The 16,657-nt window shown below is 30.1% G+C and overlaps 3 protein-coding genes across 3 annotated transcripts in view; 1 reads left to right on the top strand and 2 right to left on the bottom strand.

The window, feature by feature from the left end:
* LOC136981569 (uncharacterized) overlaps positions 1-16,657 on the top strand; it is a 451,600-nt gene that overhangs the window by 241,945 nt on the left and 192,998 nt on the right. The gene's annotated exons all lie outside the window — the stretch shown is intronic.
* The window catches only part of LOC136981532 (transmembrane protein 229B-like), a 51,518-nt gene that overhangs the window by 31,938 nt on the left and 2,923 nt on the right, over positions 1-16,657 (bottom strand). The gene's annotated exons all lie outside the window — the stretch shown is intronic.
* LOC136981531 (uncharacterized) lies at positions 3,598-5,510 on the bottom strand. The gene has a single exon (XM_067277833.1). It carries the CDS (start codon positions 5,214-5,216, stop codon positions 3,855-3,857), a length of 1,362 nt encoding a protein of 453 aa, XP_067133934.1. The 5' UTR covers positions 5,217-5,510; the 3' UTR covers positions 3,598-3,854.

The raw sequence follows: 16,657 nt of genomic DNA, 5'->3' as shown, positions 1-16,657 counted from the left end.
GCATATTGGTTAACTACAAGGGCCAAGGAACCATATCCAGTGCTTGGAAACCATGGTATGAGATCTTCTAAGAATGGAATAAGCTAAATGTTCCACTCTGCATGCCTAGTGATTTGTTCATTTTATTTTATGTAACAATTTGCCTCAAATTGGTTTAATAATATGGTTATGTTACAATCCATTAATATATATAAGCTCCACTCAGAGCATTCCACAACTCAGGAATTTTGTAAGATTCAAACTCTTGGGTTTAAATGCATATTCTTTTCTGTCATGGTTCAAAACATTTGCCTGATGAAGATGTTTTAAACAGGTTGAAAACATCTGTTTATTAAACATTTGCAGGTTACTTAAGGTGTATTGTTGTTTTACTGTGAAACTGCAAGATTGTCCATCAATTACGTAATGCTATTTTTATACTTTTCAAATTCCATTCCACCTTTGTAATGCTCTAATGCTTTGTGCACATCATCCTCAAAAGTATATAATGCATATCCTCAATCAATTTTCTTAATTCTGCTAAGAAATAATTTACAGCACAAAATACTGAAAAATATATTATTCATTGATAACATATACTTGTCTGACATAAAAAGCAGTGACATAAACAGTACAGTTTGCTATGCAACAATGCAGAATAAATTGTTCTGTTTCATAAAACCAGGATCTCAACACTTAGGTAACATTAGGAAAGTCCTACCTTGAAACATTTACTTGATCTTAACATCATCCAAGAAGGGCATATATCCATTACAATATAGAGCATACTATTCACTAGTCATTTCTGTGATAACATGCAATCCCTTTTCTTATAAATTGGAAGTATTGAAAGCCCTCATCAGGAGAGCCTTTTTGCACATTTCCAACCACAATGATAGAGCTCAAGAACTATATTATATCACAAACATCAAAGCACAACATGGTTACCATCAAATAATAATCAAGGGTCTAATCAACAAATCTTACTCTTTACACTATGCACACAACAACAAAGAGGATAAACCATGAAAATCAGTTACATACATTTAGCAATTGAAATGGGATTACCTTGAAATTGCAAAAGCTAATAATATTGATGTAGCCTTTAGAAGGAAACCTCCTGTATACTCTCTACTGAGGAATTCTATCAAAGACCACCTTCTCCAGGGCATTTACTCCATTCAAGTCACCCATATCACCTTTGGACAGCAGATGGAATACATTGGTTCCACAACATGCTCACTCAAACAATGTTTAAAAGAACTTGTAACCTCAATAAAAAAGAGGGCATTACATGACTGCATTAGCCACTCTGGTCATGGAATACCAAATCCAAACACACACAGATCAACTGTCTCTCATACACCTTGAAACACTAGATATGTAGAGAGCTTGTAAGAAAAATAAGGGCATAAAATTTCAAAGATAGTAACACCCTTTCTCCAGCGTGGATACCTCTATTTGAAGTCCAGCAATAAATGCTATACATAACATCAACAACAAATCAAGTGACATCTCTTCCTTTAACTTATGACATTTGATTCACTATACGTTTTTTAAACATATGTAACCTGATAATGATGGCTAAAGTTATCAAAAACATTTGTTTCTCATTAAATATTTTTTTATTTTTGGTAGAGTTTTTGGTTTTTTCATTTTTTCTTCTACATCATTATTTAGTTTCTACATTGTTCATGTGCTTCCTTAATAATAATACAGTTTTTTCAACTGATTATTAATTTTCCCAAATGATTTTACATCAAATTAAACCCATCATTTTCATTGAAGAATTATACTATTATAATATCCTTTAACTGTTATAATAGTGTATTTGTCTACTAGATATGATTCAAGTACCCAATGACACTTTATTCAGCAAACTGTCACTGTATATAGGCAATTTTAGAACATTTACAGAAGTATTGTTGTTAAAACTTTAAATTACTCATAGCAGATTTTCCTAGTAAAATACCTATCAGTATTAATTTAAACATTGTACAATTTAATAACTGTGTAGTAAACAATTTAAAGTACTAAATTACAATATCAATTGTTTAACTTTTAATAAAATTGGTATATTAAGTTATCTCATTAAAGACATCTTTATTGTAATAGTTTGAAAGCATTGTCTGTTTATCACCCATGTCTATCAGAGTTTTAGTTGTTAGAGTTAATCTATAAACAGAAGTGTTACTACTAGAATGAAATGCCATCAAGCACGCCGAGCCTCGAATAAAAGGAAGCCATTGAAAATTCTAAGTGTTTATAAAAGGACTCACGAAAATTACTTGCATACAGATTCCTTTCATCGTAATCATATTAATATAGACTGTGGAATGCATACAAATATATCCACACATTTAGTTTATGATTTTAGCCTTTTAAATGGTTTGTAGTAGATGTTACCGTCCCCCTTTCCACTTAGTCAAGACAGATGAACAAAATGTCTAGAAAGAACTTTGTCCATTTTCCATAGACAAAGCACAAAAATGACTATAGTGCAAAGCTTCAAGAAACTTTAAGAAACAAAACCCATCAACTATTAACAGGGTTCCTACTCAAATTCTTGTTTTGAATTCCCTGACTTTCCCTGACCAACTTTGTCCAAATTCCCTGACCCTCACATTTCTTACAGCGTGGAATATCGACATAATGAAACAGCATTTTATTTACCATGAACATTGATTGAGTATATCTATCCCTCTTTTTTGCACAGTTGATATGTTTCAAAGACAGCCATATTAAAAAAATACAGTACATACCGGTACATCTTGTAGAAAAATGTTTGATAGAATCCAAAACTTCAATGTAATGAAAAAATAAGCAACAAATGAAACATGAGCTTTTTATTTTATCATTACTTATCATTATTATTTGCATGTAAATCTAGTAAATACAAGATAGCATAAAATCAACAAACGGTATTTGATATACAGTACAAATAGTACTGTACTGTGCTTAAAATGAACTCTCGACTTAGAAACACGTAATTTTAAAACCAATCTTTCAACAAAAAGACTAACTTTTTTTTAAACAGCAACATAATTTTAACAAAAAGTTAAATTTAAAAATTTTCAAATAAAGCATTTTTTCCCTCAAAAAACTTGATCATGTAAAAAAAGAATTAGTTTTCTTTTGTCAACCACATTATATACAATCTATTTTTACACAATTTTGAAATAAAGAGGGATAGGTGTAAGTTTACAGTATAGCTTCTCTAACAAATGTATCTAATTTATTGTAAAATCTTTTTATTTTTACAAAATGGACAATCAAAATACAGAGAAACTTCTTAGTATTAATTCTCTTTTTTTCAAAATACAGATAATTAGAAAATAAAAAATTAATTACAATTCACAAAATAGAAGAACTATTAATGTAGTTTTAGCTTTTTCTCCTCAAGTGTATTTATTTTCATTTCAATCTCTTTTTCTTCCTTTTCATGATCTTTTCTTAACATTTTCTTGTGTTGTTTTAAATCCTTAAGTTGTTGTGTAAGTTTTCTTTTTTCTTCAGCCCTCAATGCCTGCTGCTTCTGAATATCTTTTTTCTGTTGCAGAGATGCAATATATCGCTGTCTAGATCCTCTGACTGTTAACAACATTTTCTGGTCTATATTTATTTGATCAATACCACCGGCAAAATGGATCCCATCATAAACTAAGCGTTGAGCAACTAAACTTTCTTCCTTAAGATTTTCACTCAACAGTGATTTGTTAACTGAAAAACCACTCTCAACACTTGCATTCCCATGTGAGAAAGAAAGAGAAATTTTGATAATAGACCATAGATCTTGCAGTTGCCTATCATCCTTCATAATTTCACAATAAAATGTGTCCAGACCATCATCATCACTCCTTTCAGATATGAAGTCCTCAAACTTTGTAGAATAGGGGTTTTATGGATACTTTATTGCAGAGTATATTATACTGTTCTTTTGCTTTGACAGCACATCTTTCATCAATCCTGTTTGTATCATGTAGAATCTCCAGTAAAGCATTGAAATACAATTTTCCAACATTTGATTGCATTTTAATAATTTCTGGGTCTAAGCTGCTCAAAGCCTTCACACATTTGTACTTGACAGGTCCCTTCTCAATAATCTTTTGTGTCATCACTTTCAGCACTTTTTGACAATCTCTTAGAAAACACAGAATATCTTTATCGCTTACTTTCAATTCTTTTAAAACCTTTTTTGCTCCAAAACCAATATCCAAATTCTTAAGATGTACCAAGTTTTCATTAGCATTTAAATCTATTTTTAGAAACTGCTTGTCGGTGACCCTGTCATTTTTCACAAACTTTCTCATCAGATTCATTAATAATTGAACAACTGCTTTATAAAGATAAGGTGCAAGAGGTTTGTTGCTCTGAAATCGGGTGAGAAAGCTCTCACTTTGTGTACATATTGACCGAAAAAATAAAAGTTTAACTTTAATAAAGGGGTCATTGAGTGCCTGTCTCAAGAATGTAGCCACCTTGCTGTCTTTCAACTTTGTACTGTTGTTTATGTATGTCTTCACAGATTCAATAACTTCTGCTGCACGTTCTAAGCACTCTCCATTCTCCAACCACCTTGTAGAACCAAACTTTTTGGAAAACAATCTGCTTCCACTTATAGCAATGTATTCAGCACGCCGAGTGGGTGAGTCTTTTAGCAAATAGTACAAATTCCGTAGCAGTGGTAACAAATTCCAATCTACTACTTTAAAACCAGCTTTTACAGCACCATGGACTACATGTAAACCACATGTTCCCATTCTCACAAATGATTTACCAACATTCTGTGTCTCCATGTGATCTTCTAATTTATTCAGAAAACTTATGTTTACATTTGGTCCATCCATACAGATATGAAGAATTTTTGCTAGATCAAGATGAGTGTCTGAAAGGCCATTGAGAAATGCAGAGAGAAGATCATCTGCTGTACTATGATCCAGAAAGACGCTATTTAAATATCTGGTCATAACCTTATCTTTACTCTCATCCCAGTATTTTATCACAAGATCCATTTGAGTTCTTTGAGCAACTTTGTTTAGTGATTCGTCAAAGGAGATAGTAATATTATCACAACTTGTAACAGCATCAATCAATTTTTCTCTGAAATAATGGGCTAGGCCATAATTTATTATATAGGAAGCTTTATCTGGACCCAATTGAAATTGTGTGGCTATAGCACTGTCAGGAAACATTTTTTTGAAAATGTTTTTAATATCAGAGCATGAATTGAGTGACATCTTTTTCTTTACAACTGCCAATGCCCAAGTTATCTCTGCTTTTATTACATCATCTTTTATCACAAAAGGTGTCAATGTGCTGCTAAGAAATGTTGATTTGGTGAGAGACTGTTCATTAATGATCTTAGATCTATCTTCCACAACAGAAGCCGTTTCACACACATTTTGTTGACTATTAGAAGAGTTTGAATTTGTTGGGGTTAAAAACCTTACCAGCGAAGTTTGTTCCGACTTCAATCTTTTTATTTCAACATGACTAGAACTATTTGCATGGGATATTAATGCACGCTTTCCCATATTGCTTAACGAGAAAACTTTACAACAAATGCAGCAAAATGCTTTTGTATCATCATCTTTTACAGTTCCTAACCAGGAATTGAATTCTGGATGAATAGCTGGATCTAGCCATTGGAGATTAAACCTCGTTTGTTTCCGTGCCATTATAATTTAAAAATGTAGAAAAACACAAACCTCGAACATTATTATTAAAAGACAGATGAACCAGATCAGATAGCAATGTGTAAGACTTGTTTTGTCACAATACTAAGTACAACATTCAAACGACATCCAATCCGCATCTGCATATATATTAATTAAAAGTAGTGTTGCCAACCAACTCAAAATTCAAATTTACAGCTAGACATTTTTTAATAAAAATACTCAAATCATACTGTTTCCATTAGAACTGTTTGGTTTTTTTAGCTAGATTGTTCATAAATCCACTAAATTAGCTGAATTGGCAACTCATTAAAAGAAAAAAAAATGTTCCGTTGCCGCCATTTTGATTTCGGTTTCGATGTAAAGCCAGAGTTTTAATAATTATTTTTAATAATTTTTATTCATTATTTATTTAATTTTGCATTAAATTTCATCTTTTCATAAAATTTTCTTAATAATTCAGACAAAATTTATTTATTTTAACCCTTAATTACAATTCTTATAATTATTGCAAATCATATCACAAACCATCTTTCTCACTTTTATAGCAAATTTTAATTAAACGAACTAATGTTATAGAATTTAAATAAAATAAAATAAATACAGAAATAAACATCAAACGAAATTACAATTATACATTAATAAAATATAGAAGTTCAGCGCATAGAATCGTAACTATAAAATCTCGTTCTTTTGCAACATAACTATAAAAATAGTTTTGGTGTTGTTTCGCACTAAGATACTAAAAAGTTAAAATACATTTGATTAATTTTTTTAAAAATTTATCAGCTTTTTAAATTTATAGCAAGTTAACATTGGTTAAACTATTGGATTATCTAGTTCACTGTTTCTCAACCACCGGTCCGTGGAGATTCTTGATCGGTCAGCAAAATTTTACGCGCTGCAGGTTGAGAAACGCTGATTCAGTTGATTTTCAAAACTATAACTACAGTATATCTATTACAGGTATGATCCCTAAATTTGCCAAAATCAGTGGCTATGTTACCCAACATCATTTCTGTTAAACTAATTATTAAACTATGTATCGAAGTTGCAGAAATTAATGGGAGAGGGGGGAAAATATGCTTGCAGTACAGTACTTTCAAGGAAAATTGTAACAACAAATGTAAAAAACTACTAATCAGCGCCAGCATTTTACTGTAAATGTCGGATAGCTATTTATAGTTTTTTTTATGTTGTACACTAATGTTTTAAATGTGAAAAACAATTAAATTACCGATTTTTACTGATCTATTTAGCTATTTTGAAGTGAATATTCAAATAAATTACGATTCAAGTTTTAAAAGTTTGTAAACTAATTTTAATTAGTTATTTTTATTCTAATTAACAAATTTATCTTTTTATAATCGCTGAATTATTAAAATTAAAAACTATTACATAATAGTAGTTTATCCTGTTATTAATCCACAACTGTAAAATTATATGGCTTCAGAACGGTGAAAAAGCCATTTCAGATTCTGGTATATTTTCTTATTAAAGATTGCAGCATTACTTCTTGCCACCTGCAGATGGCTACGCTTGGTCAGCCATATTTAGCAAACGAAATCAACGAGGCAGCTAAGGAGACAAATTCCCTGACTTTTTGACAATTTTCGATAAATCCCTGACTTTTTGACAATTTTTGATAAATTCCCTGACATTCCATGACTTTTTCCGAAACCAATGAATGAAAATCCCTGACTTTCCAGGTGCGTAGGAACCCTGAATTAATCAATATAATATAAGATAAAACAATTAAAACAATACAAAACTTGCATTGCCTTTCGTCATGAGTCAGTTAGCAACTAGATCATCACACTACTGATGACAGTTTAATAAATATTAGCTAAATCTCTTTGAACACTTCTTGTGAATTCACAACACTTTTTGATTTACAAATTCACAAAAAAAAAGAATAGAAATGTTAACCATCGACGGTTATTACGACACCGATCGGGGACACATCCACGCCCACGGCCAGAAACATCCACTCGAGGCACTCGGTCGGCCATCGCAACCCTGGCAAGGTATATATATACAAATATACATCAAACGAAACACGATATCATAAGCAAATAACAACACAACAAACTGCCATAAATGTTCTGACTAAATTTTGGATATATGTTAACACTTAGAAATGTCAGCTAATTAGAAAACTGTTACAAGAATTTTGCATAAAATTAATTCTGAACCAATTACAATGATAGAGTCATGGAAACATTTTTAAACTGAGAACGGTATCAGATCATAGCTTTATTGCTCAAAGAATAAATCCATTAATATTAAAAGCAAATTGGAAATTTACTATAGCAATCAAAAAGTATTAGGAATGGTTCATTTAAACTGCATGCATGCAAGAACGCAATGTTGTTTTTTCATTGTTTGGTACAGCTTTCATCGACATCTAGCAGCAATCTGTATATGATCATCTGTTTTCATCTGCAATTAAATGCTTGTTTTGTCTGTAAAGAATTTTTGTGCTAGCAATTTTTCAAAATGTCAAGTGTAATCGATAAAACGAACATCCATTAAATTTTGTTTTGACAACAGTTTTACTGCTACAAAAATGTTTAAAATGTTGCAAAAGCCTTTGATGAAGATAGTATATCAAAAACATGAGTTTTTGTTAGACCATTGACTATAGACTGTGACGATAGACTATCAAAAAACCTTGTTTTTGATAGTCTATTTTCAACGATAGGCTTATGCATCATCATCAACTAATCATATTCGTACAATATGTTGAAAGAAGACAGTGGATGCATCAAAGACAAATCATGCTCTGGTAGACCATCCACTTTGATGAACAACACTTTGCCAAGTCAGAGATTTGGTGCTCAATGATTGTCATTTAATAATTAGGGACTTTATCGAACATGTTCCATCATCGTTTGGAACTTGTTAGGCAATTTTAAAAAATTATTTGGGCTTGCAGTGCGTCACTTCTCGAGTCTTCCCGAAAATATCAAATTTTTTCTAAAAACATGTTTAAGTGGACAAGGAAAACCTTTCTCAAGTTAAATCATTCTTAAAATGCATCATTACTGATGATGAAACATGGATCTACACTTTTGACACCAAAACAGCTTAACAATTAAATGAATAGTGTTTGAAAGGTGGAGGAAAAAAAAATGTCAAAGTCAGTCAAAAACAAGGTTACATTGATTGTTTTCTTCCATTGTCATAGTGTTGTGCATTATGAATTTCTTCTGATTGACAAAACTGTCAACAAAGATTAACACACAAAAAAAAAACCTTTTTTATGTTCCAGTATGAACAGGTTTAGACAAAATGAATCGTTTTTGACCATAAACTTGGTGTTCACCAGGCTATTGACCAATACAAATTCGAACGTGTTTAAAAATTATTTTAAATTCCAAAATATTTAAACATTGGAAAATAATTTTTGCCATACATGCTGATACAGATTACTTATTATTTGAGCATTTTGCATCATTTCCTGAAGCAATTTGTAAAAAATGACCTGATTTGTGGCAAGAAAACTCATGAATTTTGCACCACAGTAATGTACTACCTACTCACAATGTTATAATATTAATAAAATACCAAACAAATTGATACTAGAGGGAGGCATTAGGTGCCATCTCTTAATAAGATTGTACCTAACACTTCCCTCTAGTACTCACAATGTTGTTGTTATTCATAAATTTTTTGCCAAAAATTCAACAAATACAATTCTGCAAGCTCATGATTCACCTAATATGACACTATGTGACATTTTCTTGTTACTGTGACTAAAATTTCCACTTCATGGTCGCCGTTTTGAGTCATTGATGCCATAAAACAAGATTTGCTTTGAGTCTGAAAGGAGTTTCATGAAAACAACTTTAAAGCATGTTTTGAAGATTGGAAAAAACATTGGCATAAGTGCATAGTATTGGGAGAGGATTACTTTAAAGAGGACAAGATAAATTTTGACAAATAAATTCAAATCTTCCATTTTATTGAACCATTCCCAATACTTTTTGATCACAGGGAGTATATGGCTAAAGTCAGTTCATTCAAGAAATGCAGGATCTTTCAAAATGAATTCTATTATTTTAAATTACTGTAATTATGTTAAACATTATCAGAGAAGTATGCAATATACACCAATCATCTGAGTTTCATCTCCCATCTCAATTCAAACATCTTGTAATCTACTATCTCTAGGAAGTGCCATAAATGAAAATGAGGACACTGCAACAAAGAAGGGATTTTGAGTTCTGTAGTTCACAAAATTAGAATCACTTGTCATGTATAATCTGTAAGAACTGCAGAATACCACTGTGGAGCTGCAGAACTGTAGAATTGTGACTGCTGCAGTAGTAGTGTCAATGGATATACTGTAGTGAATGTAGGAAGAATTTGAATATCGATCAGATATGTGCCAGGTGACACACTGTGTATGCATTAAGAAACTGTAATGGGCAAATGTTAAGGCGACCAACCGTCCTCTTTTAGGGATGACAGTCCTTCTTTTGTAAGTTCTGCCTTCACTCAAACAGTGTCCTCCTAAATGTTCTCCCTTTTGATATTTGAAGACTAATGCGTAAATCTCCATATTTGGTTGATACCGATCCGATCTGTTGCACGTAATGTGATGTGATGTGTTTGTATTTGACATGACGATTCATCAAGGCTTGGTACAGTGCAACAAAACGTGATTATGAAACGCACGTGCTCTGCACAGGAGACTTTGAGAGAGTGCACTGCATGCAAGTAGCTTTGTTTACTTCTTACCGAAACACAACACGGCACATATGCATGCAGTAGAGATTATTATTAGTGTATTATTGTTGCAATGAATAAAATGTTTCTTTTATTTACAATATTTTTTCCTTCAATTTATGTGTCCTCCTTTTCATTGTAAAAAAGTTGGTCACCTTACAAATGTAAAACTTGGACAGTTTTCCAATGTTTTAATGTACATTATGAGGTTCTTGAATAATAATTAACATAATTAGAATACAAAATTTAAAATGACAACATTCTTTTCAGAAGATTCTTTATAATCAGATATTGTACTCCTGTGTTATTGATTGCAAGACATTTATCTGCCTGTTTGTTTTAATTTCTTCCACATTATTAAACAGGAGCATCTGTTCATCCTGAAGATCAAATTAAATACATATTCTAATATTTGCTCAATTCCACCATTGTATTAAATTGCCATACAATATTGTCTTTACCATACACACTAGAAATTTCTATTTATTATGTTTATGACAGTCAACATTTTCTAAATATTTTAGATTAATTTATTGTGAAAACCTTTAACAGTTAGAGCACATTATCCAGCTGAAAGCACAAATAAAAAGTACATGACTGTATTACATAAAAAAACCAAGTTTATTTCATTAATTTTATATTTTAATTGTTTTTATTGAATTCATTAATCACTATTTTTTCAAATGAATTAATCATTAATTAATATCATTTGCAGATGTTACTTTATCATTAAAAACTAAACTAATGTACAACTGAAAAATACTTAAAGATAAAATTAACATAGTTTGTTAGTGAATAAGTAACTTTATTGACATTATCATAACAATCTCATTGGTAGAATTTTCATATTCAAACTTATTAATTTATCAGTTACAGATGAAAGAATACTGACACTGAGCCAATTTACTTGAATCTAAAGTAACGATAGGACAAATTCTCTTACACTGAAAGATTAAAAACATAATACAAACCAAATCACACAATAAAACTGGCTGCATAAGATCTATTAATTAGATTCATATAACTGACAATAGATAACTTCAAAATAAACATTTAATGATAACTTTCACTTGTTACACTTCAGAACTTTCTTCAATTTTTTGATAAAGCTTGAGTGTAACAAGCAAAAGCATCCATTAAACATTTTATTTTGAATTTACATATCATTGGTTATGTGAAAGTAATTTATGAAATATGCCCTCTAGTGACCACGTGAATAACATCACTGAATACTAGTCATAGTTTCAAACTCTATCTATTATCTGGCTGAGTGATTTTCTTTACATTTATAATACTTAAATAGAAACAAGTTTCCCATAGAAGTCCTCCCATGAGACACTCCACTCCCCTTGCAGATCACCCGTGTTGCATTGATTTGGTAGATGGAATAATTTTATAATAATTCATTAAGTATTGTAATTTTTTACTTGTCTGTTTTCATTACATTGTTTACCTATTGAAATGTAGTAATGGTTTAATTGCTGTGAATTGTATAATACTGCTAATAATTCTGTGATTATAAAAAATTTGAAACTAAGACCTACAAAATTGTAATGTTCTATAATTTTATCATCCAATATCACCTACATTAGTATAATTCAAGAGAAAAAATACATTTAACACTGAAGAGGGATCATTAATCACACTTCAATCCAAATGCATATATCATGTTTATCTAAAAAGAAAAAATAGTTATTTGATCATTTGTAGCTGAATTTTTTTTTTGAATGATCAGCGAGACCTTGTAGGCATGTAGAGTTTGGCTTATAGAGGATATTACACATTGATGAAATAAGGTAAATCAAATTATGAAACTTATAAATGGCATTTTATATTATTTTCAATAATATATACAGTGTATATAAAATTAAAGACGAATAGATAATCCTAATGCATAACTACTAAAAATTCAAAAAATATCCTTCACCAACCATGCAGGTAATGTTTCAAAAAAATGGTACAGTTAGTAAAACTGTTAGTGAAACAGAGCTGTAGGGAAAAAGAAAATGGAGGAAGGATAACCATGATGCTAAATATATATTTCATAATAATAAATTTAATTTAAATCAAAAATACAATAGTATAATTATTTAAACCATATACTTCTTAAATAATATAAATTTAAACAACATAATTATTTATTATTTAAAAACTGTGCCAGGGATAAGGGGTCCATAAATAAAAGTTTTGTTATTGCAATTTTCTTACTAAAATAGTCTTAAAAAACTCATTGTAACTCCATTTAACTCACCATTCTATAAATGTTGTTATTGAATTTCAAAAAATACTTGTCTGTGAGGGATTGGAATAAAAACAACTGGTCTACGAAGGCAAAATTTGATAAGCACCATTTTATAGGGTGCTAACAATGTTTACAATTCTTATTTAAAGTTTAGTAATTGGGTCAATGTTTATAAAATTATCAGTACAATTATATATTATCAGATAAACAAAAAGAATGTTTGGCATTTAATCACAAATATTTTTTCATTACACAAAGAATATATTATTATATTTTATGGCATATAAGGCATACCCTACTTCGACACAGAATATTAGGAGTGTTTAGGATATTTAAACTATCCTGTGCTTTTAGCACTCAGCTCCAAATTATTTTAATATATTCTGGTTAAAAAAACTAAAATTATAATGTGTACTTTTATTTATCGGGGTAAACAGGAGTTTAAAGAAAGCCATTTACAATTAAAATTTCCTATTAAAATATTCTGCTTTAATATATGCAAAAGTTGCTTAGCTATAGTAAAAAAATGCAAGCCACAAGTATTTTCTATTGATCAGATATTGATAAGAATTGATAAGATCAGCAGAAGTCCTTTGCAATTAAAATATCATATGAGTACCCAGATATAAAATCTACTTAGATACAGCAAAAAAACTTAAAATACCCAGTAAGTATGAATACTATGTACTGTACATGCAATTTGAAGAATTCATTAGCCTATAAGAGATTGCAACTTTCTATATGAGACACATGATGATTTTTTTAGCCTTTGTTTTGAAGAAAAGTTGCATCTTATATATCAGGGCTGGCCAAACCTTGTCATGACTAGAATAACAAGAGCCATCAGAAATATGAGAGCCACATCCTCTATTAAAAATGTATTTTATATAATATATTTTATATAATATATTATATATATATATATATATATATATAACTTATACAGGAGCCACAATAAGGGTCTAGAAGAGCCACAGTTTGGCCACCATGGTTATATATCATAAAATACAATTTTAATTTTTAATATTTTTGTTTTGATTAAAAATAAAATATACCACACGTACATGAACCAATTACTGGTGTTGGAAAAAACGAAAAAATATGTCGTTAATGTTTTCGAACTTTGGAAGTTCTTCTTCAGATGATAAGAGCAACGGAACACAGATCCAAAAATAAAATGATTATTTTTAAACAAATAAATAAATAAAATATAGTTTATAAATGATAAAAATATTAAATATTATTATAACATTATAAAAAGTTTTCATAATATTTTTATTAACAATTATTGGAAGAAAATATAGTCAGAGGCATAGCTGGGGGGGGGGCAGCAGATTTTCAGCTGGAGCTCGCACCAGCTGAAAATCTTACTATGATTTATTCTATAAATCTAAACTTGTATGTCGCGACATCGCATATTCAATATAGCGTTCAAGTTGCCCGAGTGCAAAGATATTACAATTCAACATTGTTTTATAAAAGAGTTAAAAAGGATGACACCACGATATCCGCACCGGGTGTCACCCATGCTAGCTACGCCACTGAATATAGTATTTCAAAACAGAGTTGGAAAACAGCAATTGACAAAGAGATTCCTTCATAAGATTTCAAGCAATTATTTAGTAATATTTTAAAACATTTCTCAGTTAAAAAGTAGTTAGTTGTGTCATATCCGATCCATAATAGGATCACCAGATATAAACTAAATAGAAGAACATGTTCAGGTAACTTCCAAAAACTTTTAAACATATTACAGTCATAAAAGCATGATATATCTATCTATGATGATATAATAAAACATTTATCAAGTTTTGATAAATGTTTATCACGTCAATAAATGATTATCAAAATCATTTGTAAATTTCGTGTTTTTGATGAGTAATTGGAATCTTGGACTTTTTCAACTTTTTATCTCTATTATAACCTTTTAATCTTTTATTTTAATTAACTCTCATACATATGTATGTGATATTAATCTAAATACTGTTAAAATAAAATTAACAATGCAATTGCCTTATTTAAAATTTTTTATTTTGAAATAAATATAATTGTTATGAAGTAATTTCTGCCACAGAAAACGTTGTGTAAAGCTAATATTGAGAAACAGATAAACAAACTTTTACCATTTGTTAATACTACAGTTCATAATATTTATTTTTTTAATATATTACAAAATATTCAGTTAAAACTGATTTCTATAAATTATATTTATTTAGTACTTTATTTTAAAAAATTCATTTCTAAAAACAAATCCAAAGTAATATAAACTCTTTCCCATTGCCTTAATAATATATTGCTGTCAATTAAATAATAAAATTTTATTACTATTCTGCAAATGGTTTCAGGCATATTCAATGCAAGCAACTTATATTTTCTTAATGATTTTATTAAACAAATATTTTTAAACTTATTTGTTGGAAAGTAAATTATCTAACAAAATTCATTAAATTCTATCTCTATAGCTTATATATCATTAACTACTCATTTGTATATAAAACTATTTAAAAGAATTCATTTTGTAAGAATAATTTGGTAAAAATTGATGCTCTGAACAAAGTGGTTAGGACTTTATTAGAGAGAGCTGTAGACTATGCCCATAAGAGTAAAAAAAGCCAAGAGAACTATGGTAAGTGTGAGACCCTTTGTAAAGTACAGTCATAAAAGCATACATGATAACATGAACAACCCAGGATAACTTCAAATAAAATTGAATTATGACTATTTACAAAATTATAAAATTTTCGAGTCTATCTTACATCCTTTTTTACTCCACCACAGAAGTAACAGTGTATAAAAAATTCAGTGTATCAAACAGGCTTGAATAAACTTCATTAGAACAAAGGACAAGGTAGTTGTGATCAAAAATTGTAACCATTGTTTTTAGTTTTAAAGGACGCCAAATCCTCAAATAAAAGGTCGGCATTTCGATCAATTTTAACTTTGTGTGAAGATTTTTTATAATTTACCATTTGTTCTAATGAAGTTTATTCAAGCCAATACACTGTTACTTCTGTGGTGGAGTAAAAAAGGATGTAAGATAGACTCGAAAATTTTATATTTTTGTAAATAGTCATAATTCAATTTTAAGTACAATGTCCCCTAAAATTAATTTATCTGGAATTTTGAAGACCCTCAAAAATGCTGTAAAATTTGAGAGAGATAAAACCAAAACTATTGTTCAAAACAATGTTAAAAAACATCTGCTTTCCACTTTACTAGAGATGGTTAAAAGCTCGTAAAGCATGAGAAAAGCAATCAACGAATTATAACTCATTAACAGAGTGCACAATGCTGGTTATTCTCCTTCCAGGTTTCATTACCACTATAACCAGGTCAAAACAAGTTGTTTCTGCAGACTTTCCTCTGCAACAAGGATGAACTGAGGATAGTACAACCCCCAATACCGTTTTTAGACTCCATATTGGCAAGAATAACACACATTTTTAGAAAGCATGGCTTTACTTTGCATATAGCCTCCAACCTACACTGTGAAGAGCATATTCTGAAAGAATATGCTCTTCATAGTGTAGGTTCATATTCAAAAAATATGCAAAGAATATTGTGACATTCAACTTTAAAATAAATTTGGAACATGGAAAATACATACAATATTTTATAATAATAATACACCAATCATCATATTCCAGCTCTTAATAAAGCAGTTTTAAGGATTATGAAACCTTGAAGATGGTGCATAGCTCTAAATACATTTGGTTTGCATAGTGTACTGTAAAAACAGTGTTAAGTGTCTGAATAAAGCAGTCAATAAATAATCCAGCAGTCTTGTATGATGACATTTAATAATAAATAATAATTTAATAAGCAAGTTTTAAATACCTAAGAATGAATTCTGGATTCCTCCCTTGACAGTTAGCCAAACAGCCAAGGCATTAGCTCTGGAGACCCAGAATCAAATCTATGTGGAGGAAAACCCCTCAAATTTTTCAGGGGTGGTTTGTCCCAGATATGTTTGATCCTGTCCCATACCACACTGTTTCCTATTGTGAGCCTGACCAAACTTACAACA

Source organism: Centruroides vittatus, unplaced genomic scaffold (assembly GCF_030686945.1).
Source record: "Centruroides vittatus isolate TY-2023 unplaced genomic scaffold, ASM3068694v2 contig_767, whole genome shotgun sequence".
Lineage (NCBI taxonomy): Eukaryota > Metazoa > Arthropoda > Arachnida > Scorpiones > Buthidae > Centruroides > Centruroides vittatus.
This window is presented reverse-complemented; position numbering and strand designations above follow the sequence as displayed.

What these genes read in the sequence shown, in the direction of transcription:
- LOC136981531 (XM_067277833.1), bottom strand. Translation starts at nt 5,216, where the DNA reads ATGTCACTCAATTCATGCTCTGATATTAAAAACATTTTCAAAAAAATG.